The sequence below is a fragment of the Elephas maximus genome, chromosome 17, assembly GCF_024166365.1.
Source record: "Elephas maximus indicus isolate mEleMax1 chromosome 17, mEleMax1 primary haplotype, whole genome shotgun sequence".
NCBI classification, from domain to species: domain Eukaryota; kingdom Metazoa; phylum Chordata; class Mammalia; order Proboscidea; family Elephantidae; genus Elephas; species Elephas maximus.
In genome coordinates this window covers 80220086-80246021 of record NC_064835.1, presented here as the reverse complement: position 1 = coordinate 80246021, position 25936 = coordinate 80220086, and the positions used below count along the sequence as shown (strand labels likewise).

General features: G+C 43.6%; 1 protein-coding gene across 2 annotated transcripts in view; it reads right to left on the bottom strand.

The window, feature by feature from the left end:
- The window catches only part of FHL2 (four and a half LIM domains 2), an 81043-nt gene that overhangs the window by 3525 nt on the left and 51582 nt on the right, over nt 1-25936 (bottom strand). For both annotated transcript variants that reach the window (XM_049856980.1, XM_049856981.1), the window contains exons 2-3: nt 25584-25763; nt 8816-8990 (exon numbers count right to left, since the gene is read on the bottom strand). In XM_049856980.1, the coding sequence (XP_049712937.1) occupies nt 8816-8990; nt 25584-25763 (355 nt within the window). The remainder of the gene's footprint in view (nt 1-8815; nt 8991-25583; nt 25764-25936) is intronic.

Below are 25936 nucleotides of genomic sequence, written 5' to 3'. Positions count from 1 at the left end.
CCCCTTTCTCTGCTGGTTTCTCTCATATCTCAAAAGAGATTGACTCAAAATACAACCTATTCTTGTAGATTGAGTCCTGCCTCATTAACGTAACTGCCTCTAATCCTGCCTTATAAACATCACAAAGGTAGGATTTATAATGCATAGGAAAATCATGAGATGACAAAATGGTGGACAGTCACACAATACTGGGAATCATGGCCTAGCCAAGTTGGTACACATTTTGGGGGATACAATTCAATCCATAACAATGAGGAAATAGAAAAGTGTTCCAAATACATGAGAGGCTCAGAGGCTAGCACCCTAAGGCCCATAGCCATTTACTTACTCCCACTATCTATGGCTGCTTTCTCTCTGCAAAGGCAGAGCTGAGTAGTTGTAACAGAGGCTGTATGACCCGCAAAGCCATAAGTTTGCCAACCCTGGGCTCACTTAAAGACGGGGAATGGAGAATGATGGACACTTAAGTCAGACTTCAAATGTGGGGTCAGGAATCGAGGGAGAGTTTGGCATAAATCAGGGTTGCCTGATCTGAAATGAGGTGGAAGCATGCTGAGATGATACAGGCAGCGTAATGCAGGAGTCTATAAGCTGGTTTTTAGCTGTACATCCAAACGACAAGGCCAAGGGCTGCATTTTAACTGATTTGAAGGTTGGTGAAGAGATATCTACCTCTCAAGTAATTAGGACATGTGCTGAGAATGATCTTATTTTTGGCACCCGTTCCTTACTTCCTGATACTTCCAAGACCAGACAAACAGGCCTCGCCTTCCATAAGTTACACAAAATATGCAAGTTATGTATGTAGGTGGTGTTAGGGGTTGGGGCATGTGAGGGAATTCGAAGTGGCAACACATAGTGATCTTCAAAGCTAGGCTATGAAATCTACGGAGCCCAATTACAGAGTGATGAATCCTGAAATGAGGAAAATTACATTAAGCAGTCGAATTTCAGTTAATGGTGGAAGGATGTTGATGTAAATTTTAGAATGATTTTCTTTGGTCTCCCAGAGTTTATTTTCTCATGCCTAACTCTGTCACTTGCTCTTTTAATCGCTGACCTTCACTCTGATCAAAAAGTCCAGAGAGCAAAGGATTCTGTCAAGGAATATAGGGCAATTATGACTCTCATAAAGACACCAAGCAAGATCATACAAGTGCACCCTTGGTGTGTTCTGAAATGATACTCTCACATCAATACCAGTGCTTGGGGAACTGCAATGATGTAGGGAAATCTCCTCGGCCCTTCCTGTGTGCTCAAAAGAGGTGGCAGGTGCACTGCCCAGGGCCCCCATTGAAACGGCTGCCCTTTATGTGTGGCCACCATGTTGTGGCTGCTGTTAGTTTTCCACTGAGTGGATTCCAACTCATGGCAACCCCATGTGTGCAGATAGAACTGCTTCGTAGGGTTTTTAAAGCTATGACTTTTCAGAAGCAGGTTGCCAGGGCTGTCTTCCGAGACGCCTCTGTATAGTTTCAAACTGCCAACCTTTTGGTTAGTAGTCAAGTTTGTTGTGTTGTATGCCGTTGAGTAAATTCTGACTTATAGTGATCCTATAGGACAGAGTAGAACTGTCCCCTAGGGTTCCCAAGGCTGTAATATTTATGGAAGCAGACTACTACATCTTTCTCCCACGGAGTGGCTGATGGTTAGCAGCCGAGCACTTAACCACTGCACAACTAGGGCTGTTGTGTTGTTGTGTGCCCTCAAGTCGATTCTGACTCATAGTGACCCTATGTGACTGAGCAGAGCCGCCCCACAGGGTTTCGAAGGAGTGGCTGGTAACTGCCAACCTTTTGGTTAGCAGCCTCAGCTCTTAACCACCTCACTACTAGGGCTCCAATCAGGGCAATATTTGAAGATTACAAAAATATCTCCAGCAGGTGGCAGTAGAGTTCCTTCTAACAGAATCTGTAGATGACAAGTTTCCAGCAAAGCACAAGGTCTGGAGGAAGGTGTGCCTTTTTCTAACCCAAAAGAGCAAGTAAGGAAGCAAACACTTCAGTGAAGGATTAGTGAGCATGTCCCTCCTGGAGCCTGCCAAGAGGCCTGTGGTGCGTCTGCAGAAAAGCCTCCACACGGGACTCAGTGTCTGATGGAAGAAAGCTGGAGTGCCCAGCATCGTGGTTTGTGATGTCCCTCTAATTTCCTGACTTAGGTCATCAAGAAACTGACTTTTGTGGGGCTGGGTCAGTGAAAAGGTTTTTCACTTAGTATGTGCCTCTTGTCCGATACATCTAAACCCACTGCGACTACGGCACTCATGTTCCGCACAGCCGTTCGTCTTGAACTGGTCGTAGCACTTTTAAAACAAACCAAAGCAAGGGTTATACGATCTAGTGTTTGCCTTTTTTTTTTTTTTTTTTTTCACGTACACCAAGCTTTTTCTAGCCACCCTGCCTTTGGTGCCCAACCCATTTCTTCTGCCAGAAAGTGCTTTCTGCCTTCTCCATCTGTTGAGGAATCCTGGGTGGTGTGAATGGTGGACACACTCGGCTGCTAACCAAAAGCTTGGAGGTTCCAGTCCACTGAGAGACTCCCTGGAAGGAAGGCCTGGTGATCTATTTCTGAAAAAAGCAGCCATTCAAAACCCTGCGGAGTGCTCCGTCACATGGGGTTTGCTGTGAGTCATGGGGTTTGCTGTGAGTCGGAATGGACTCTGTGGGAACGGGTTTCTATTGGGAGCCATCAAGTTGATTCTGACTCATAGCGAGCCCGTATGACAGACTGGAACTGCCCTATAAGGTTTTCTAAGCTGTAATCTTTACGGGAGCAGATCACCAGGTCCTTCTCCTGTGCAGCTGCTGGGCTGAAATCCAACTTATCCTTCAAGGCCGCTCAGATGAGACATCCCGTAGGATTGCTTTCCCAACTCCCTGCTCCTTCCCCTGTACTCCTGGCATGTGCCTCCATTATAGCTTTGCCAACATTAAAAAAAAAAAAACCCTAATGACAGAAGACAGTGAATCGCATATTACTGAGAAGTGGAGGAAAGTGCCCTTCCCCCTAATTCCTGGATTCATGAAATGTTTATTTTTTTCTCTAAATTTTATTTTGTTGTTGTTGTTGTTGAGCACATACACAGCAAAACATACACCAGTTCATTTCTACACATACCATTTAGTGACATTGATTACATTCTTCGAGTTGTGCAGCCATTCTCACCCTCATTTTCTGAGTTGTTCCTCCCTTATTAACATAAACTCACTGCCTCCTAAGGTTCCTGTCTAATCTTTTTAGTTGCTACTGTCAGTTTGATGCCGTATAGGTAGTTCTTAAAAGAGCACAATGCTCAAGGCAGGCTAATTAAACTATTGTTCGGTTTTAAGATGACTTCAGGGGATATTTTTGGTTTAAGGTTTAAAGATTATCTCAGGGCAATAGTTTCAGGGGTTCACCCACCCTGCATGGAGCCAGGGAGTCTAGAATCCATGAGATTTTGAAATTCTGGTCTGCATTCTTCCCCTTTTAATCAGGATTCTTCTACAGAATCTTCCATCAAAATGTTCAGTAAAGACAGCAAAGGAGGCAGTTGTTCCTGGAGGCAATTGGCCACACATTCCATGTCCTCCTCCTATTCCTGACTCTCCTCCTTCCTCTGCTCTACCTTGACAAACTGATGTACCTTGGATGGCCGCTCGCAAGCTTTTAAGACCCCCGGCACTACACGACAAACGAGGAGGTAGTACGGAAGCACTAAACGTGTTACTAGGTCAGTTAACTGGGATGTCCCACGAAACCATTACCCTGAACCTCAAAACCAAGGAACCAAATCCCATGAGGTATTTGGTTGTACATAAACAGCCTCAGCAGCTACTCTTTCTTTTTGTCGTTGTTGTAAATGTATCTATCACACAATTTCTGCCAATTCAACTTCTTACAGTATACAACTTACTGACCGCAATTACAATACTCGGATGTGCAACCCTACCCAGAATCAGTGTGATTTTTCCATCACCGCTCACCCCTCTTCGTCCTCTCTCTCGCCCCTGGTAACCACTAATAAACTTTAGTCTCTGTACATTTGCCTTTTCTTGACTTTTTATATAAGTGGGTTATATAATATTTGTCCTTTTATGATGGGTTTATTTCGCTCAGCATAATGTCTCCCAGCTCCAACCATATTTCAGCACGTGTCAAGACTTCTCCTACTGGCTAAGTACTATTTCACTGTGTGTATGTACCACATTTTGTTTATCCATTCCTCTGCGGATGGGCATTTAGGCTGTTCCCACCTTTTGACTATTGTGAATAGTACTGCAATGAACATTAGTGTACAAATCTGTTTTTGAGTCTGTGCTTTTAAGACTTTTGGGTATATACCTGGGAGTGGAATTGCTGGGTCTATGAATTGGAATCGACTCGACGGCAGCGGGTTTTTTAAATGATAGTTCTATTTTTAGCTTTTTTGAGGAACTGCCACACTGTTTTCCACCACAGCTGTACCATTTTGTATTCCCACAGCAATGGATAAGGGTTCCAATTTCCCCACGTCCTCATCAATGTTTGTTACTTTGTTGTTGTTTTTAATCTTAGCCATCCTAGTGGGAGTGAAATGGTATCTGATGGTGGTTTAGATTTGCAGCCTTCTGATGGCTAATGACACTGAGCATCATTTCACATTTGGTGGCCTTATGAATGTCCTCTTTGGTGAAATGTCTATTCAAGTCCTTTGCCCATTTTATGACTGGCTTTTTTGTCTTTTTGTTGTTAAGTTTTGAAGTGTTTTATATATATACATACATATCAGTTATTAGATTCTTGTTGAATATATGGTTTCCAAAGATATACCCCCAGTTGGTAGCTTGTCTTTTCACTTTTTTGGTAAAGCCTTTTGATGAACATAAGTTTTTTAATTTTTATGAGGACCCATATATTTGTTTTGTTTGGTGCTTTTGTTATTGTATTAGATAATCCATTGTTGAAAGCTAGGCCTGATAGCATTGCCCTTGCTTGTTTTTCTAAGAATTTTATGGTTTTAGTTTGCACATTTAGGTCCTTTATCCATTTTGAATCTGTTTTTGTGTACGGTGTGAGGCACGGATCCTGTTTCATTTTTCCACATGTGGAAATCCAGTTTTCCCAGAACCATTTATTGAAGAGACTCTTCTTTCCTCCGTTGAATGGACTTAGCACCCTTGTCAAAAATCAGTTGACCGTAGATGTGTGGGTTTATTTCTGGACTCTCAGTTCTACTCCATTGGTCTATGTTCAGTGGACAGCAATTTTTGGACTACTTTTGTTACTTGACAACATTTTCTACTATGAAGCCTGAAATCTAGAATTTTCTACTCTCACTTCCCTTACTCCCTCATAGAAGAGACTGAAGACCAGTTAATTCTCAAATTTTCAATACAGTTTACCTCTTCTGATCACAATTTTTTTTCTCTGCCCAGTAAACACTATGAGAAATGGAAGGTCAAGACAACAGGTGGAAAATGTGAAGATCCAGGAAATACGTCTGTTTCTCACATCATGGTTAGTGCTAAAGGCCAAATCTTGAACAATCCCTAGACTGAGACTTCAGAGGATTTCCAAGAATCACGTCAGAATAATTGCTCTGACTTGAGGTCTTTTCCTCCTACTTTATCATTAGTGGAATGCAGTCTTAGTACGGGATAATGGAAATGGTTTCAGACCACTGAAAAATCAGAACCACAAAACAGGAAAGCTAGAACTTAAAAACTACTGAGTTCTACTTTTCTGAGAACTGAGAATACAGAGAAGGATGGCCAAAGTTTAGGAGAGGCGAGAAGACACGCCAGTGGGAAAAACAGCAGTTAGTGGCTAAAGACGCAAACGACGTTCAGAGAGGGGTTGAGAAATTAGGGGAGCAAATGCCGGAATCACTAAAGGAAACTCGCCGTGGCCAGTAGCAAAGCTCAGAAATAAACTTCATAAAAACACGTCATGTTTGCCATACTGTTTTTTTTTTTTTTTCCTATTCTGTTTTTGAATTGATAGTTACTCAGATCCGAGTGGGTAGGGGTCAGTTTAAAGATAGACGTAATTCTCAAGTGAAGCCAAGGGCCCAACAGGTGTAACTAGTTAAGGTTATGTAGCTACTTAGAAGAAAAACAACCCGAAGCCTTCTGACTCTGAATTCAACGCACTTTTACTTTACCACGCTGTCTTTTTGGCGATGATCCAAATACTGCTAGTCTATAGTCCTATTACTAAGGTTGTACTGACCAGCGGAGTGAAGGTTTATCCCCAAAATCTGTCCTTATTCCACCTTTAGAATTAATCACCATTACGGGAGTGGCAAGGAAGTTAGCAATCTTCCATGGTCTTGAATTAAGTTCCTTGATTGAGTTTGGTTCCATTTACCAATGCAGTGAACTAAACTCCTTTAAAACTACATTTCTGAATTTAATATAGTTGATATCCCTTTTAAGTACGTCAACTAACAAACCAAACCTCAAGTTCTTAAAGGATTGTTGTAAATCTAATAAATTAAACATATAAATACAGGGAATCATAAGGTATCTTAAAAGTTGAAATAATTCATAAGTTAAGGAAATTTCAATTTAAATCATAAGCCCAAATCACTTATTCAGTTGCACATTTTTAAATCAGAACGACAAGGTTAATCTATTTATTATGATAGACCAAATTTTCTTTAAACAGCATAAACCCCCCCCAAAAAAAAAACCCAGTGCCGTCGAGTCGATTCCGACTCATAGCGACCCTATAGGACAGGGTAGAGCCGCCCCAGAGAGTTTCCAGGGAGCGCCTCGTGGATTTGAACTGCCGACCCTTTGGTTAGCAGCCGTAACACTTAACCACTACGCCACCAGGGTTTCCTTAAACAGCATAAACACTATCAATTATACTCAGATTATTTAACACAGTATTATTACTATGGTTTTGATTCTTTTAATATGTCTGCACTTAGTTCTAAACCTTTGTAGGATTAAAGGATGCTTACCAAACCAAAAACCAAACCCCGTGCCGTCAAGTCGATTCCGACTCATAGTGACCCTACAGGACAGAGTAGAACTGCCCCATAGAGCTTCCGAGGAGCACCTAGGCAGATTTGAACTGCCAACCTTTAAGGTTAGCAGCCGTAGCACTTAACCACTACGCCACCAGGGTTTCCAAAGGATGCTTACCTACCAAAAAAACTCTTAAGAGGATACCATCCCAAGCAACTTGAGGGGTTGACCATTCAGCTGTATTAAGTTTCTTAATAGTCAGAAGGCCTCCGGCCTGGCAGTTGCCTGGACTCTCGCCTGACCCCACTCCTGCCAGTCCGAGCCTGATTTTATAGTGGCTCTGTCAGTACCCATCAAATGGGAGGCCTCAGAGCTGGCATGCTCTAGTTTTAAGTTACATCTCCCTAGATCTCCATCTACTCACAGAGTCTGTATCACCAACGGGTCTGCTACCCCACTTAATTGGATTCAAACCATCTATTTACAGCTTCTTTCTATTCTGTTTTCTGTGAGGGGCCACAACTCCTGAAAATATTCCAACGGAGAGAGATTCTCTCTGCCTTTGTGTGACTCCCTGGTAGACATGCCAGATCAAATAAGTCCCAAATGGGACAGGTTGTTGTTGCTAGTTGCTGCTGAGTCGATTCCAACTCATGGTGACCCCAGGTGTGCAGGGTAGAACTTCTCCACAGGGTTTCCAAGGCCATGACCTTTCGGAAGCAGATCGTCAGGCTTGTCTTCCGAGGCACCTCTGGGTGGGTTCAAACTGCCAAGCTTTCAGCTAGTAGTCCAGAGCTTGACCTTTTATGCCACCTACGGACTCTGCTTTTCTGAAATTCAAATTTATATGAGCACCTTGTATTTTATTTGCAAACTCTGGTAACTCTAGTCTCTGGTCACCCTTTTATGGGTCATGCCAAGGATATCAGTGATCTTCTATGGCCGCTAAACTAGCCAGAGTCAATGCCTAGATACTCTCTCTCAGGTATCCAGGGTCAAAATCTTAGCCTCATCTCTAAGTGGTTACTTTCCCTTGCTATCATTCAGAAATTACATGTTTCTAACAAGTTTTTTTCTTTTTTTTATGTGCATCTAAAAAATCAGTATATTCTTTTTCCCTCTACTTTTTTTAAAGTAAAAGATTCCTTTCTACCCCAAAACAAAACAAACCACCCCCAAAACCAAGACAAAGTCCCTCTCTCTCCCATCGATAAACAAATCACTTTATTACTATTCTTATCAGCACTTGACCCAGCTATGTTTTTGGTTTATGTCTATCTAGAATGTAAACTCCATGAGGACAGAGGGCCACGCATACCTCTCTTGGCTCACTATTCTGAATGCCCAGTTCCTAGCACAGTGGCTGGCACACAGGAGGGCACAAAGCCCATTAGCTGAAATAATGGAATGAATACAAACACAGCAAGCAGAAGGGAAGAAAGGAGAAAACTTACAGTTGGTGGGAAAGTGGAGGCTGGAGAGGGAGATGTATTTTAGGAGGAATGCTCAGTGTTTACTTGCTCTAATGATTCAGCTGCATAACATGCACACACATGCACACACGCACATGCACACACACACGCACACGCGAAGTGGCACTGTGTAAAGACTCAATTCCTTCCAACAATCTATCCCATCACACCCATGCTTTTTAAGCACTCTAAACACTTCTCTGTAATTCAAAAAAAAAAAATTCAAGGGATACCAAAAAACACTGTCATAGAACTGGGGAATCAACATGTGTGTCTAGAACAAAATCAGTGCAAACAGCGCATCAAGATTACTTTCATATGAAGGCAAAGAGCTAGGAGTGGCCCAGTACCACGTGGATGCGGCCCTTTGATGGCATCACGAATGAGAAAGGTACGTGTTCTGACCTGGCATGATGGCCTTCTTGCACTCATGGCACTTGGATGAGTACTCGTTGGAGTAGCATTCTGTGCAGAGCAGCTGATCCTCCTTGGCAGCAAAGGGCTTGTCCACCAGCGAGTGGTTGCACTGCGAGCAGTGGAAACAGGTCTCATGCCAGTGCCGGTCCTTGTACGACAAGTCCTGCAGAACCCAAACCACAGAAGAGTGAGTGCTATACACGTACACCAACGTGCACTGCAACCCTAGTCACAACAGCCAGAAGGTGGAAACAACTGAAATGTCCATCAACAGACAAATGGATAGACAAAACGGGATGCATACATACAACGGAACAGCGCTCAGCCATAGAGAGAAATGAAGTCCTGATACATGCCACAACATGGACAAACCTTCCAAACATGCTGCGTGAAGTAAGTCAATCACCAAAGGACAAATATTGTATGATCTCGCTTACATGAGATAACAAGAATAGGCAAATGTATAGAAACCAAAGCGTTATTAGTGGTTACTGGGGAGAGAGGGGCAGAAGAGAGGGGAGCTATTATCTAGGAAATCAGTGAGTTTCTGTTTATGGTGATGGGAAACCTGACAATGATTACGGGTGACGGTCGTACAACATGATTAATGTAATTGATATCACTAAACTATATGCCAGAAAATGCTGAACTGGCAAATGTTGTGTTATATATTATTTTTACAACAACAAAAAAGCCTTAAAAAAAAGACTATCAGAGTTGGAGACTATAAACTTCTCTATAGTCTAATCTAGGTTAGAGGGTCTATGGTACAAACTCATAGGGCAGAACAGTGAATAAAAGTTGGTATGAAGCTCACGGAGCCCTGGTGGTTCAGTGGTTAAGAGCTACGGCTGCTAGCCAGAAGGTCAGTAGTTCAAATCCACCAGCCACTCCTCGGAAACCCCAGGAGGCAGTTCTAAGGGATGAGGCTTGTGGGTTAAGCTGCTTTTCTTTTCCTGTATCTTAGATGAACAGTGTAAACAGGTGTGTGCGTGTATGTGTGATGCTTTTGAAAAACATGGATTTTGCTTTGGTATTGCCTATAAGAAAGAGAAACCAAGAACATGAAAATTGATCAGTGCTTCTCATTCCACAGTCAAGACAAAAACAGACGGCTAGTGAGGGAACGAAGCAAAACCACCCATGACAGCAGGTTGTGATGACTGGAATGACAGAGATGCCCTGGGTTTAAGGGAAATGCAGAGGAGCCCTGAGGACAGGCCAGTCGTCTGGTGGAATGGGGGTTAGGAAAGACTGCTTGTTTTAGTAACTGAGAAGGGGGTGAGCTAGGTGGAAGGGGTAGGAGAGGGAATTTCAGGCAGAGAAAGAGTGTGAGCAACGATGATGAAACGTGAGGAAGAGGGGTGCGTGGAGGAGCTGCGTGTCAGACTGGGGTGATGTGTGCATGTAGTGAAAGGTCAGGAGATGAGATGGGTTAGTTTACATCCAGGCGGGACTAGGAAGGACCTCTTCTGTCTGCACTGGGTTTGAAATTTATCTTGAAGGCAGTAGCGAGCTGCTGAGCTATTTTAGATTAAAAAAAAAAAAAACCGTTCCCACCGAGTCAATTCTGACTCATTGCGACCCTAGAGGACAGGGTACAGCTGCCCCACAGAGTTTCCAAGGAGTGCCTGGTAAATTCCAACTGCCAACCTTTTGGTTAGCAGCCGTAGCTCTTAACCACTATACCACCTGGGTTTCCAGGAGAAGAGTAAAATGCTAAGATTCTGGTGTGAAACGGGTGAGTAAGTGGGAGTAGGGGAGGCGAGAGAAAGGAGAGGCAGGGAGAAGGCTGCTGTGGAGGAGGGATGGTGCCCGAACGAGGCCGGGTGTGTGGGAGTTGTAAACAGGGAGCAGGCATGAGAGGTATTTAGAAAACAGGCTTCACACTTCTCAGTAAACGCGCGCAATGAGCTCAGGAGAGAAAACTGTTTCTCTCTCTGCTGCCCCTGATCTTGCCTGAGGGGTAACAAGAGGTTTTTTCCCCCTTGCCTTTTTCCAATCAGAATGGCATTTCAGTGTTAATACATAATGGAAAAACGACCAATTTCTACATCCAGTTTTATTATCTTAGAAAGGATTATTTTTCTATTGCTGCCTGACAAGAAGCCATCATCCATTTATTAATGAGGCAGAAATAGAATTTTCGGCCATCGCATGGTCTCCTGTCCAGTGTCCAGATCTGAGTATCCTGAGCACCCGTGTGACAGGGCTGCTCACGTAGACTGCCATCAAGAATATCCTTCTCAAGACAGCACTGTTACCAAAACCCAAGCAGGAGCTGGAGTCATCCTGGTCATACGAGAGCATGTACCTTGGACCTGATTCCAAAAAAAAAAATAACCTGTTGCCATCGAGTTGATTTCGACTCATAGTGACCCTAGAGGACAGAGAACTGCCCCACAGGGTTTCCAAGGAGAGCCTGGTGGATTTGAACTGCTGACCTTCTGGTTAGCAGCCATAGCTCTTAACCACTATGCCACCAGGGTTTCCTGAACCTGATTAGAAAGGACTAAAACACCAACTAACCCTGAACCAAAACTAGAACAAACAGTTCTCTTTTCTTCAAATATTTTTGTGATTTTTTTTCCCCCAGAGCCTTGAATCAAACTAAACTCATTTCATTTGGCAATCTTTTTGCACATTTTTTTTTTTTTTTAGTTCAAGGAATTTTTAAAAATATAAATGTTGAAACACTTAGAAAAGAACTGAGTGTGAGGCACCATAACGTGTACAATTTTCTTGTGAGGGGTTGGGCTTTGTGCTGTCCCCCGACGTCACCCCGTCAAAAGCTTCCTTGGTAGAACATACAGGAGTAGAATCATTGCTGACATGGGCTCGTAAGGAGAAAAGACAAGACAAGCGCAGAATTGTGTCAAAGCCTGACTACACAGACTCGTTTCCACGAGGCTGACTCTCCTCTGAATCCCAGGATCCCTTGGGCCCTCTACACAAGGCGCTGTCAGTCTACTGAAAGACAGTTTACTGAATGCTCAGTCTCTCTCCCTCATTTCTGACCCCAAAACTGAAGGGTATACATCCTGGGGGCAGAGGACTAACCAGTCTTGTATTTCTATCTAGATGTATTTCCAGAAACTTGAAAAAAAATCACCTTGTGCTTTATTGGTTGTTTTGATAAATGAAATAAAGTACATTTAAACTGCCTTAATTTGAGTTAATATCTGTATATGCAAACTCATTATAAACTGCGAAGCCCAAAATCTGCAAATGTACATCCTTATTCAGGATTTGGTGTGGCCTAGATTCTTTCCACACATTTACCCCATCTTCAAGAATAAATCGTTGAAAGCAGGAATGCAAACAGAAGCCTGGACACCAATGTTCACTGCAGCACTTTTCGCAATAGCCAAAAGGTGGAAAACCGAAATGTCCATCGACAGATGAATGGATAAACAAAATGTGGTATATACACGCAATAGATTATTACTCAGCCATAAAAAGAAATGAAGTCCTGATGCATGCCACAACATGGATGCACCTTGCAAACTTACGCTGAGTGAAATAACCACTCACAAAAGGACAAATACTGTATGATTTCACTTACATGAAATAAGCAAATATATAGAAACCAAAGATCATTAGTGTTAGCAGCGGTGGAAGGGAGGGGAAAACAGGGAGTTTCTACTTGGAGGGCACACATCACATCTTCAAAGTGTTGTTAATGGTGGTGGAATAATCTGGAAAAGGATAGGGAGAATGGCTGTACAATATGAAGGATGTAACCAACGTTACTGAATTATACATGCAGAAGTTGTTGAATTGGAGAATGTTTTGTTATGTAAATTTTCACCACAATTAAAAAAAAAGTCATTCTTTTTCTCTTTCTGGGACAACACTGATGATCACTATTTCCACGTTGAGTTGCAGGCACTGTGCAATCTTGCAGAGTAAAGGCTATCGCTGCAGCTCAGAGAAATCCAGTAACTTGCCCGCTGTCCCACAGCTGGCCTATGGCTGAGCCAGGATTCAAGCTCAAGTCCTTCTGATTCGGCAGCTATTTCCATTGAACAATACCAGCAAAACTTCTGGCAGGACTGGAGTTACTCGCCACTTACTAAAAATGTACCCCTGATGAGATCTGTGTATATGCATGGAAAAAATTCAGAAACAAGCAAACTCTGGCAACTTTTATTTCTGTATTTTGTACCCAAATTAACACAGTTCAATACTGCCTTTGTTTAAACTTTGAATAAAGTTGAGCAAATCATTTAAACCCTACCCAGCAAACATGGTAATCAGCCTAATTTAAGACTTGGCATTTTTGATCATGCTGTCACTGTCATAGGAAGCCCTAGTGGCATAGCGGTTAAGATTCCAGCTGATAACCAAAAAGTCAGCAGTTCGAATCCACCAGGGGCTCTTTGGAAACTCTATGGTGCAGCTCTACTCTCTCCTGTCCTATAGGGTTGCTATGAGTCAGAATTGACTCGACGGCCACGGGTTTGGTTTTTTTTAATCACTGTTATAATGCTGGTTATAGAAAAAGTATATTAAAAAAAATTATGAAGGTCCCTGGGTGGCTCAAACAGCTTACACTCAGCTGCTAACCAAAAGGTCAGTGGTTCGAATCTACCCAGCAGCTTTACAGGAGAAACCACCTGGCGATTCTGCTTCCATAAAGATTACAGTCAAGAAAACCCTATGGAGCAGTTCTACTCTGTAACACAGGCTTAGGGGTGTCCTACGTCACACAAACCAATAAGAAAACAAAATCAACAATAACAAAAATAAGCTGTGAATAGCAGGTGAAAAATGCTTTTTCCGGAACTTAGTTGGATCTCTGTGCAGACCAAGTCACCTCGTAAAGGGCTGTTATTGTGGAAACACTGCAAAATGTTTTCCATGTTCGGTGAATCACCACCTGGATAAGATGAGAAATCCAGAAAAGGGAGAGGCGGTAGGAGTAAGGAACGACAGAGACCTGCTTCTTTAATGATGGTTTATTTTTACACGTTGGCTACCCTGCCTGGGAAGTAAGCAACACACAGAGAAAGGTTTAAGTTATCAGAGAAAAGAGAAGGAAAGGAATACAAGTTCAAGGGAATGTGCATTTTGGGACTGACCTTAAAAAAAAAAAAAAACGGCAGAGAAGCCTCCAAGGAAAACATCCCGAGAAGTAAACTGCCAGGATTTCACCACAGTCCCCTGTCCTGGTTAGCTAGTCCCAGACAAAGGGAAGAGCAGCAGAATGCGCTAGCGTGATTGGACAGTCATGGAAAAACTGACTGTAGGGGACAATCTATTCCCCGAGCTTCCAGAGGAAAATATTCATGTGTATCAAAAGCACTGCAGAAATCCACTTTTTCCCTAAAGTTAACGTTTTCTGGTTTGAAAACACTGTAGCTACAGTGCAAGACTGATTTGCTGATGCAGAATGTTGACACTTAAAAGTGTCCCTCTAAATTGGGGTACTATCCACATGTGAAGTCCTGGGTGGTACAATTAATGCACTCCACTACTAACTGAAGAGTTGGAGGCAAGAGTCCAGCCAGAGGTGCCCCTCAAAAAGGCCCGACTTCCAAAACGTCAGCCCTTGAAAACCCCTTGGAGCACGGTTCTGCTCTGACACACATGGGTTCACCATGGCACCTCCACGGCACCTGGCACTGTTATCCACGTGCTGTTACTCAACCAAAACAGCAAGACTTCTAGACCTTTCTAATAAGCGCAGCAGGTAATCCTGAGGTCAGGTCACTCTTGCTATTTAGAGATTTCCTTCTGCCAAGGTGCCTGCTGCATCCTCTCAGATGGCCTCATCTACTACATCTAAGTGCCAGGCTCCCAGAAGCCATTTCACCTTGGCTTCCGCCATGCCAGCTGACCTGCTCCTTCAGGCTGGTATAAAACAGAAGCCTGTAAAGGCTTCTCATCCCATGCCCCCGACTCATGAGAGCACGGTCAGGGCATGCATGCAGAGGTCAGGGCATCCTAAGAAACCTAAAAGAGAGTCCCTTCCACGCGACGCCTTTTCAATTGACTGGAGTTGATTTAATCTCAACGTTCATTCCCGGGGCCATCTTAACTCACCTGCACAATTTCTCCATCAGCCTCACCTCTCTCTCCACCTTTCTTCCTCTTTTCCTCTCCTCCTTGCATGCGTGCCTGTACCCCACACACAGGGGTTTCTGCATTAACATACAGTTGTTCCTGAATTGTTTATTCAAGGATGTTTGATAATTCTCACAACCTTTTGACAGAAAATATTTTCCCCGAAGATAAACACTCAACAGATGACCACGCTCTTATATTTCGTTGTACAACATAAAATAAATAGAAATACTTATTAAATAAGCTTGTACCACCATTGGTGGTGGTCCTCCATAGAACACTGTTCCAGCTGCAGACAGCAGTGAACTTCCTGGACCACTAACATCTGAGCGATTGCTGGCACACAGGCAGTGAGGGAAGGACTGATGTCACCCGCACAACTGCTGTGCCACTTTTAGCCTAGAGCCCCTCTTGGATTCCAGGAGCATGACTTAAATGCGATACATATTTCATCTAATGAGTGGTTAAACTCATGGACTTTAGACCCAGGTTGTTTAGATTCAACCCTGGCTCTGCCATTTACCAGCTGTATGACTTTGGACAAGTTACTTAACCTCTCTGGGCCTTAGACTTCCCATCTACAAAGTAGGAATCATAGTACCTACTATTGGTTGTAAAGACTGAATGGGTTAATTAATGCAGTAATACACACGAAGCATTTATAGTAGTCCCTGGTATGTTATAATTGCTTGATTACTGTTTGTAATAGCTATTGTTCAGATCACAGGTAATGATGAGAACAGTTACTTCAAAGAGTCACTTGCCGAAATTACATTTACTCCTGTTTTTTTTTTTCCTGAAGAGAGTAAGATCAGTTAGAATTTCTGTCACTTTAAAGCTCTAATGCTAACAGCTCTGCCACTCTACCCTTGTTTTGTTTAGTGATTTTAATTTCTTCGAAAACCTTTTACATCTAAAATTATTATTTTTTTAAAATCCCATCCTATCTATTTTGAACCACACCACAGCCCTATGTATTCTTATCTTATAGATGAACAAATCCAACACAGAGATGCGAAGAATCGGTGAACAACGACATCTTCTGCAGCCTTCCCATTATCCTGCAGCCTTCAACAATCCAAAAGAGCCAACCTGTGCTTGTCTCCTTGACACGGCCATCAGCATCTTTACAAGTTGGTCCCAACATACTCTCCCAGTCTCACCTTCTGCCGTGGTCTTCCCCACCCCCACCTTTTGCTCTGGTCCCCTCTCTCACACCTCCAGGCCTTTGTCCCTGCTGCCTCTTGGCTTAGAACACCCCTCCTCATCCTCTCCAACAGACAAGAGCCAGCTGAGCAGTAAAACACAAAAACAATTCTGACTCATGGCGACCCATGTGTGTCAGAGTAGAATTGCACTGCCTAGCGTATTAGATAGCTGATTTTTCAGAAGCCGATCACCAGGCCTCTCTTCCAAGGTGCCTCAGGCGGACTCAAATCTCCCAGCTATCAGTTAGCAGCTGAGTGTGTTAACCATTTGCCCCCACCCAGGGATTACCTGCCTGTGAAGCTTCTCCCAGCAGGAAGTGATGCTTGCTGAAGAGAAGTCACAAGCCACACAGTAAAGTCCCTATGTATCAAGAAACTAATTGCCCACCCCACATCTAAATAATTATGCTATCGGATTTCTCTCTAATTCTCTTTCTCTGACTTTACGTTTGTACTTTCTTTTCAAGTCTGAGTTAATTCATGTGAGCAGCTTCTTCCTGGAATCACTTAAGAAAGTCCACAATAAGTAGGAAGTGAGGAAAGATCTTATGGCAAGAGGATAGTAACTGAATACCGCCAGTTTTGCTTCCTTTGTGTGCACAGAGACTCAGTACGGGGCAGGACTTTAGCCACATGGTTCCCTGGAGCTTATTTAGGCCTACTGGAAAATGCCACAAAAGCCAAGAAGCTAGATTATAATTGATTAAACCTGTGTGCCTGAAGCTCCACTTCATATCATGCTCTGAATATTTTCTGCAAAGGGCCTGGTGCCAGCTGACCCTTTTCATCTCTACCGGCCACAACTCTAAGTAGATTTTTAGTTTGGTGGTTAATACAGGGCTAGTCTTGTCTAGCTTATTTTAATTCTGTGATTTATTGAGTATCCCATGTCTTAGTCATCCAGTGCTGCTATAACAGAAATGCCACAAGTGGATGGCTTTAACAAAGAGAAATTTATTCTCTCAAAGTCTAGTAGACTACAAGTCCAAATTCAGGGTGTCAGCTCCAGGGGAAGGCTTTCTCTGTTGGCTCTGGAGGAAGGTCTGTGTCCTCAATCTTCCCCTGGTCAAGGAACTTCTCAGGCGCAGAGACCCTGTGTCCAAAGGATGTGCTCTGCTCCTGGTGCTGCTTTCTTGGTGGTACGAGTTCCCCCCTCTCTGCTATCTCTTGAGAAATAAAAGATGGTGCAGGCCACATCCCAGGGAAACTCCCTTTATATTGGAACAGGGATGTGACCTGGTAAGGGTGATGTTGCAATCCCACCTTAATCCTCTTTAATATAAAATTACAATCACAAAATGGAGGACAACCACACAATACTGGGACCATGGCCTAACCAAGTTAATAACACACATTTTTGGGGGGACATAATTCAATCCACGACAACCATGCTAGCAGCAAAAGTGAGTGTAACCGGGGTACAGAGATCCCAAGGTTACGGAAATACAGACACACTAACAGACTTCCAAGAACTTTAAATTTTCCTAAAAATATCCTGGTTTTAAAGTCTTCTAGGGAGAGAGAGTGGAAAAGAAAAAAAAAAGTTTGATGGATCCCAGAAAAAAAATACCAACACTAATCTTGTGCTCACAGAAATGTCATAAATTGCAGTAAAATGTTGATAAACACGTAAGATTAGGCCCAAACACTTCCGTTCAGATTTTATGTTTTTCCATTTCAGAAACCTTCCTAATATGGGAAGTGCTTGTAGCTTGGCTCCAAACACGTCCCTTGTTGAGGCTTTATCTAACTGGGGAAACAGCTGAGTCCTGAGACCAAGGAAGTGGCCTGGAGGGACCCCTCAGCTGACTAAAGGTGACCCTTGGCAGCAAAAGCACCCCAGACTGACTGAAGATGCTGCTGGCGCTCACATCTCTCCTTCGCACACTCTGTTATCTGGGCTTGGAGAAGTCCGACTGCTGTCTTCCCAAACCAACAACTCCTCAAACCTACAAGGTTTCACTCGTTAAATGGCTTCACTCTGTTATTCCTGCTCAGCATTTTGGAAAGATATTCTATACTTTGAGACTGTCAGGTCATGTTTCAAACTATATATTCTCTCAAATCCTTGAAAAAGCAAACATCCAGAAGAATGGATGATGGCAGAAATACCAGCATTTGCTCTGTGTCAGGCGCTATTCCAAGTGCTCCAGATATGTTAACTCATTTAATCCTCCCAACAGTTCTGTGAGATCAGTAACCCCATTTTACAGACATGGAAATTAAGGCACATAGGTGACTTAGTTATCTAGTGCTGCTATAACAGAAATACCTCAAGTAGGTATCTTTAACAAACGGAAATTTATTCTCTCACAGTCTAGGAGGCTAGAAGTCTGAATTCAGAGTGCTAGCTCTAGGGGAAGGCTTTCTCTTTCTGTCGGCTCTGGGGGAAGGTCCTTGTCATCAATCTTCTCCCTGGGTCTAGGAATTTCTCAGCACAGGGACCCTGGGTCCAAAGAATGTGCTCTGCTGGTGGTTCTTCTTTTTTAGTGGTAGGAATTCCCAACCCTCTTCCTGCTCGATTTTCTCTCCTTTTATCTCTTGTAATGTAAAAGATAATACAGGCAACACCCCAGGGAAACTCCCCTTACATGGGATCAGGCCTGTGACCTGAGTAAGGGTGCTGCATCCTACCCTAATCCTCTTTAACATAATCTAATCTTGCCTCATCAACCACAGGCAGAGATCAGGATTTACGACACACAGGACAATTACATCAGATCACAAAATGGAGGACAACCACACAAAACTGGGAATGATGGCCTATCCAAGTTGACACATATTTTGGGTGGACACAATTTAATCTATGACGATAACATAACTTGCTCAGTCATATGGCTCATTGAAGGTGGAGACACCTATAAACCCAGGCAGTCTGGGTCCAGCATCCTGCCTCTTGGCCTTGCTCCATTGCTGCTGAACATTCTGCATCTTTTTTGGTGAGCCCAGCAGGTGACCCTTTGATTTTTAAGGGCCGAGAGGTCCTTCTCCTATAACCCATCTGGCCATCTTTGTTCCCATTTCTCATGACCCTGCTTACTAAATTCCCTTCAGAGGGCACGCCTTTTTCTTAGAAGACGATGTCTAAACAAATCAACATATTTTCAGTACTGTTACAAATTCTATGTGGAAAATCTAGAAGAATTTAAAAAACCTCCCCCAACAAGTGAGAAAGTGGTGAATTAGCAAGCTGGAGCGTGAGATTGTGACTGGAATATGAGCTCTTCCGAGAAGGACCCTCGGGAGGAAAGAGGAGTCCTGCCCCACGGTAGGAAGAACAGGTTTTTCCAACCTGGCCTTATGCTCCCTAAAACAGCCTTGTTCTGTATTTTTAACTGCTGGCCAGGAACAATCCAAAAAGAATCAAACCAGTTTCTATCCAGTCAACTCCAACTCATGGTGACCCCTTGTGTGTCAGAGCACAACTGCTCCAAAGGGTCATCAATGGCTGATTTCCCAGAAGCAGATCCCAGGCCTTTCTTTTCAGGTGCGTCTGGGGGGACTTGAACCTTCAACCTTTTGGTTAGCGGCTGACTGCATTAACCTTTTTCACCACCCAGGAAGACTCCAAAAAGAATACAGGGGTGTCAAAACTTGCCCTGGATATATGAAGACTTAGCCTACTGTTTTAAAGTCTCTGGTTAGTTTCTGCCAAAAGACCCCTTACAGTTTTTGTTTTGTTCTTCAAGAACTTCCTCAACATTAACTGAGAAATTTTATAGTTTGTTGGGTGGACTTGTCCCAATTTGATCATCAGTTTGGTGTTTCCCAATTAATTAACTAGAAAGCTGAGAAGAGTGACACAGAAACAAATTAGGCATCGTTTTTATAACACAGCCATTGCCATCCGAAGGGGCCCAGGAGAAAGGCAGAGGCCTTTTATTGAAGGTCATTTGATAGAGGCCAGGCTGATGCCCCTTATTCACAGGACTAACCACTAAGCTAACCACATCTGACCCAAGTCACTGAAACAGTGCACAACCTCACCACCCCACCCCAGGTTGCAAGTGGACAGGCAGGATAGCACATTGGTGAGGAACACCTGCTTTGGAAACACCACACGTGGACTCAAAATTCCATATTCCACCTTCTACTATTTCCTAACTCTGGGCAAGATCCTTAGGCCTCAGTGGTTTCTTCCATAATATAAAATGATGAAAGTTCCTACTTACAGGGCTTTATGAGGAATTTAGTGCATGCAATGGAGGCTTTTACACAGTGCCAGAAGCAATATAATTGCTCAATATGTGGTAACTTTTAGGACTACTCTTGGAAGATAAGCCTTGAATGCTGGTTGTTAGTCTGCAAATGGCTTTTCGTCCATTCCTATTTCTTTCTCTTCACATATCCTCTAGTGCACAGCCAGTCTGAATGCCTGGCATTTCTCAGGGAGTCACAGAAAATTAAGTCTGAGCTAGACGTGTGTCTCCCTCTGTGGTTGATAGATCACTTTTATAAGGGCCTTTCTCGCTATGGTATTGTAACTCCTACCAAATGGCTGGGTGGGGCTATGCAAATAAGGTGCCTGTGGTCTGCCAAGGGGATTGGACAGCTTGCTAATAATACGAATAAAGTGCACGGCACCCTTGTGGGGGGTGGGACCATGAAAATAAGGTATATGGAGCCCTAACAAGGGGATTGCTCAATTTTGCCATCCTGCTAGGCTTAAAATGACCCATCCCAGAGGCAGAAGTGGGGACCTCACTACCACCAAGCAAGAAGAGCTGCAAGCGGAGTGTGTCCTTTGGACCCAGGGTCCCTGGACTAAGAACCTTCTAGATCCAAGAGACAGAGAGGGGGAGAACGGTAACACAAGAAAGGGCACACAACGGTGAGAAGCAGCAGCAGAGACATAGCAGCAGCAGAACCAGGAGACAGGTCGGCATGAGATGGGCCAGCGTGAGACGGCATGGTAGGTTTCCTGGCCCACGGAGCAAGGAGGCTACAGGGGGCTTGCCGATCCATGGAGAGAGACAGCTGAATGCCTCCAGGCGGGAGGCTTGCTGGTGGAATAAAGTGCCTCCGGGCACTTGTCCGTGGAGCTTAGGCTTGCCAACTCATGGAGTGAGAGAGTTGAGTGCCTTTGGGCCAAGGCTTACTGGCAGAGTGGGGTGCCTCTGGGCACTTACTGGTGGAGCTAAAGAGCTTTATAACACTTGACCAAGCAGGGCAGAGGCCACGCCGAGAGGCCAAGGGAAGAGAGGCCTGCCTGCAGGCACAGCTGAGAAGCTGTCCTTGCCAAAGAACTATATCCTGAGTCGTTCCTGATCCTGAATTGTAACCTGTTACTTCCCTGATAAACCCTATAATCATGAGTACCATATTTTTGTTTGCCAGCTGCATCCTCCTCCTGTGAGGTATTTTTGTAAGTGTGCTATGCTATTTTGTTTTTTTTACAGCAACATGCAAAAAAAAAATGGCATAGCGGTGCTTATGAAGATACCTTGCAGGGGGAGGACACGGTTGACAAACACAGAAGGCAGACATTATTTGCATAAAAATACGATATTGTCTATAAGTTCTGTAAGGCCATTGTAACGAATTATCAAACCCAGCAGAGAAGTACAGAGTACCATGGGAGGGATGGTTGGTGTCAAAATTGTTGAAAAGGTTGGAGAGAGGAGGCATGCCTGGCCTCCACCTCACTGGAATCAGCCTTCTCACTCTCCCTCATGAAGTTAGAGGAGGTCAGACGCCATTTTTTACCCTCCCTCAAACAAAATAAAAATAAACCAGTTACCACTGTGTCAATTCCAACTCATGACAACCCCATGGGTGCTCAAATAGCAAAAGGCTCCATGGGGTTTTCAAGGCTGTGACCTTTTGGAAGCAGATTACCAGGCCTTCCTTCTGAGGTGCCTCTGGGTGGGTTCAACCCTCCGACCTTCTGGCCAGTAACGGAGTGCTTAGCCGTTCGCACCACCCAGGGGCTCCTACATGTGGCTCCGAGTTTGTTAAAGTCACTGATTTGTTAAATAAACAGCACCAACAGCCATCACTGGAGTCAGTGGACGAGCTATCTTTACTGTCTTGAATTTCTGAAGCCCATAATTTAGGTAGGCCCATCCAATAAAACATCTGTAATCAGTCTAAAGAAATATTTTGCTAGTATCAACAGGTGTCCAAGAAAAATTGTGAGAACAGTGTAATGTCAGAGGATCATAAAATTTTATTTGTATTATCTGTTTTCAACTTTTCTGCTGGACATAAAAATGAATGATTTCTACCTTTGAGATCACTGCATTTTCTCACAGTAACTTAACAGAAATAAAGGGTATAACTGAGTGACCATAGAAACAATATTCAAACATATGTAAGCTAACTACAGAAATAACAGGTCCTGAAGTCTTGTTTGCCTCACTTAAAAGCCAGTCCATACCCTCAAAATTAGCCAAATTCCCACAGGCTTGTCAATATTTTTAAGCTGAACACATGTACGTATCCTTCAGGGAGAACGTTAAGTGGGGCCCACTGTGGCTGTGCTATTTTAAGAAACAAGAATGGCAACCAGATTGGCCAGCTCAGTTGCTCTTCCTAGCAGACCCGCCTGCCAGGATTTCTCTCGCTTCACTTCCTGAAATAACAGGAACATTTTCTTCTATTATGGCTTTCTCCCCAAAGTCAACTACATAATTATTCTTGAAAGTCAAGAGAACCACCCCAAATCTTCAAAAGCCCCAGATGGTAAAGTCTAACTTCAAACCAACATCTCTTTTTGCTCTGAAGGGTAGAAGATCACAGGCACAACCCCACATATCATGAATAGTTCACTGAAAAACCGGGTTGAAAAGTTCACCATGATTAACTCCTGGCTTTGCAGCAGCCTTGTTGATTTTGGCCCATTTTGGGGGATTCTTGTTTATTTGCTCGTCAAGTATCTGCCAAAAGATGACTTGTTTTAAAGGGTCTTTTCTACTAAATCATATTGGTGAAATGTTAAATGATTCTAGTTTTGTTTTTCACTTCAGCCACTGGTCAAGAGTGACTGGCCCCAAATATCCAAAACCTTCCCTTTAAACAGGATATGTTCATCGTCAGAATAATATCTCAACGTCTAGTTTGCTTGAGTATTTTTTTTCCAGGTTTAAAAAAAGCAGTGGCCGTCAAGTCAATGAACGCTCATGGTGACCCCATGAGCGTCAGTCACATCATGCTCCCCAACATTTTCAGTGGCTAATTTTTCAGAAGTCTATGGCTAGACTTTTCTTCCTAGGAGCCTGTGGGTAGATTCAAGCTCCCAACTTTTCAGTCAGTAGGCGAACCCTTAACCATCTGTACCCCCCAGGGGGGGCTCCTTTTCCAGGTAAAGCCTTTATCAAATAATTATGTTTCTCCGTTGTCCATTAGTTCTTCCTCAAATCAGACATTTTTATTGCTGTTTCCACAATGAAAAGTAATAGAGAGAGTGAGGTTTATGGGAAGAGGTGCGTGGAGAGAACGTTTTGCAGAAAGAATGGGGAAGTATTCAGAATAAAAGTGGAAGTCTAGAGTTTATAACAACATCAGCTGCTATTTTGAGTGCGAAGGGCTCTATATCTACCTATCCTAATAGTCCTATGAAGTAGGGACCCTTATTATCTCCATTTTCTAGATGCAGAGATGGGCACAGAGAGGTCAAGTAAGTGGCCCAGGTTCACAGAAAAGACACAGCAGAAAGTTCAGCAGAAAAGACACAGAAGCCAGATTTGAACCAGGCAGTCTGGCGTCTGAGCTCATACGCTCAGCCAATTAAATAAATGAAAAAGACATTAAGAATGCTCATTAGGGACAAAGAGACATATATTAGGCAAAGTTGGAGACAGGAAGATATTCAACTTTTAGACAAGCAAGATCAGCTAATTTTTGCTCCATGTAGCCAAACCTCTGAACCGTACATAATACCACGGTTGAGTTTCACTTCCTTTACACTTGGCAGGCCACTCCGTTCTAGAGCCAAAAGATACACTGCTGCAGCCTGCTTTCAAGTTAACCCGTGTGGCACGCCCTTCATCTCTGCTCAGGGCAACGGCCTCTTTCTGCACAAGATGGAAATCATCCCTCCACTGTCACTAAATACCTAGCGACAGAAATGGATGGTGTAGCCTTCTCAGTGTTGCCTTTCCCAGAAACTACGTGATAGAAGAAATGTAAGAAATTGGACTGAATGTTGGGATTATCCAGTCACAGGCACAGATGAACTCATCTAACTCATTCATTCAGTCTACAATCATGTATTGACACTTGTAACCACTGAGCAGAGTGGCAGAACTTCCTGGAGAATACGAAGCAACTTCAGCAGGAAAGAGATCCTCGAACATATGAGCTTGCCTGGAATCCACTACACTGGGGATGCCTTGGAGATTCCAAAGTGGCCCCATTTTGGAAGTAATTCTGTGGCTCCCAGGAAGACAATCCCTTGAAGTGCTAGTCAAGCGTTTTAGCTGCTGTTTGGCAGGTGAAGATATCAGAGATCTTAAAAGCTAGGGTGGAGAGACTTTGTGTCACGTACTTTGGACACATTATAAGGAAGGACCAGTCCCTGGAGAAGGATATCATGCTTGGTAAAGTAGAGGGTCAGCAAAGGAGAGGAAGACCCTCAATGAGATGGATTGACACAGTGGCTGCAACAGTGGGCTCAAACATAGCACCGATTGTGAGGATGGCACGGGACCAGGCAGTGTTTCCTTCTGTTGTCCATAGAGTCCCTATGAGTTGGAACAGGCTCAACGGCACCTAACAACAACAATAGTCAATACTAAGGACCCCAGGGGTGTTCTTCAGTCGTCCAGGCTTGACTAAGAATGTGCTGCAAAGTATACGCCAGGGTTCACAGTCAACAAGTTAGTCTGCACAAATGACCAGCGGCCTCTGTGGAGCCACTCTTGGCCATCCAAAAAGAGCTGTCCATTCTTTATGCAGAAGTCTTTTTCCCATTAAAAACAAACAAAACCAAACAAACCAATAAACATCCTGTTGTTCCCCCACGAAAAGGACCCATGATATTCTTAGGAATTTAGCGCATTTATGTGCCCATTTTCTAGAAACCAGCTCCCATTCACTTATACATTCACTCAGCAAATATTTACTGAACGGCACCTGCTACACGTTAGTCACCACAAGGCAAACAGACAGGAGTGAGTAAGACAGCCTTGCCCTTAAGCACTGAGAGGTGGGGTGGCTAGAGGAGAACGCTAAGACCTAGGCTACGAGACTTGGGTCTGGGACACTAAATTCAAGTGTCTTGAAAAGGCAATATCCAAGTGCTACGAAGTAAGAGTGGGAAGAGAGGGAAGCACCTAGAAGGGAAAGGCTTGTGAGAGGGTTACAACCTTAAAGGGTTTCAGCCCTTCTGAGGAGGGCTTCAAAGACAGAATTTCAGTAGCTGATAAGGATTAGGACATCAGCTCAAACTATTCCAAGAAGCCCACGGTACTTGGAGAGGCCAGAGGGATCCAGCAGAGTTACCCCAACGAGTTACCCTGTTGAGTTCAGCCAGGTACCTTGCAATCACAGCCGATGGGCTTCTTACACTCCTCGCAGGTGTTGGCGTAGAGGGTCTCAAAGCACTCCACACAATAGGGGTTGTCCTCCCTCAGAATATACTTCTTGCCAAAGAGAGATTCATTACAATGGTGGCAGTCAAAGCGCTCAGTCATCTTGACGCCTGGCGTTTCAACAACCTATCGAAAGGAAGAAAAAATACAGATCCCAATGAGCACACTGTGAATATCGTGCATACAAAGGCCTGTTAGAGTCCTCTGTAGCCAAGGGATAGCTATTTCCTGCGAATGACTAATTTGAACTCACCCTTTACATAGTTGTAATTTTCATTGACACATTTCTTTTATTAGTC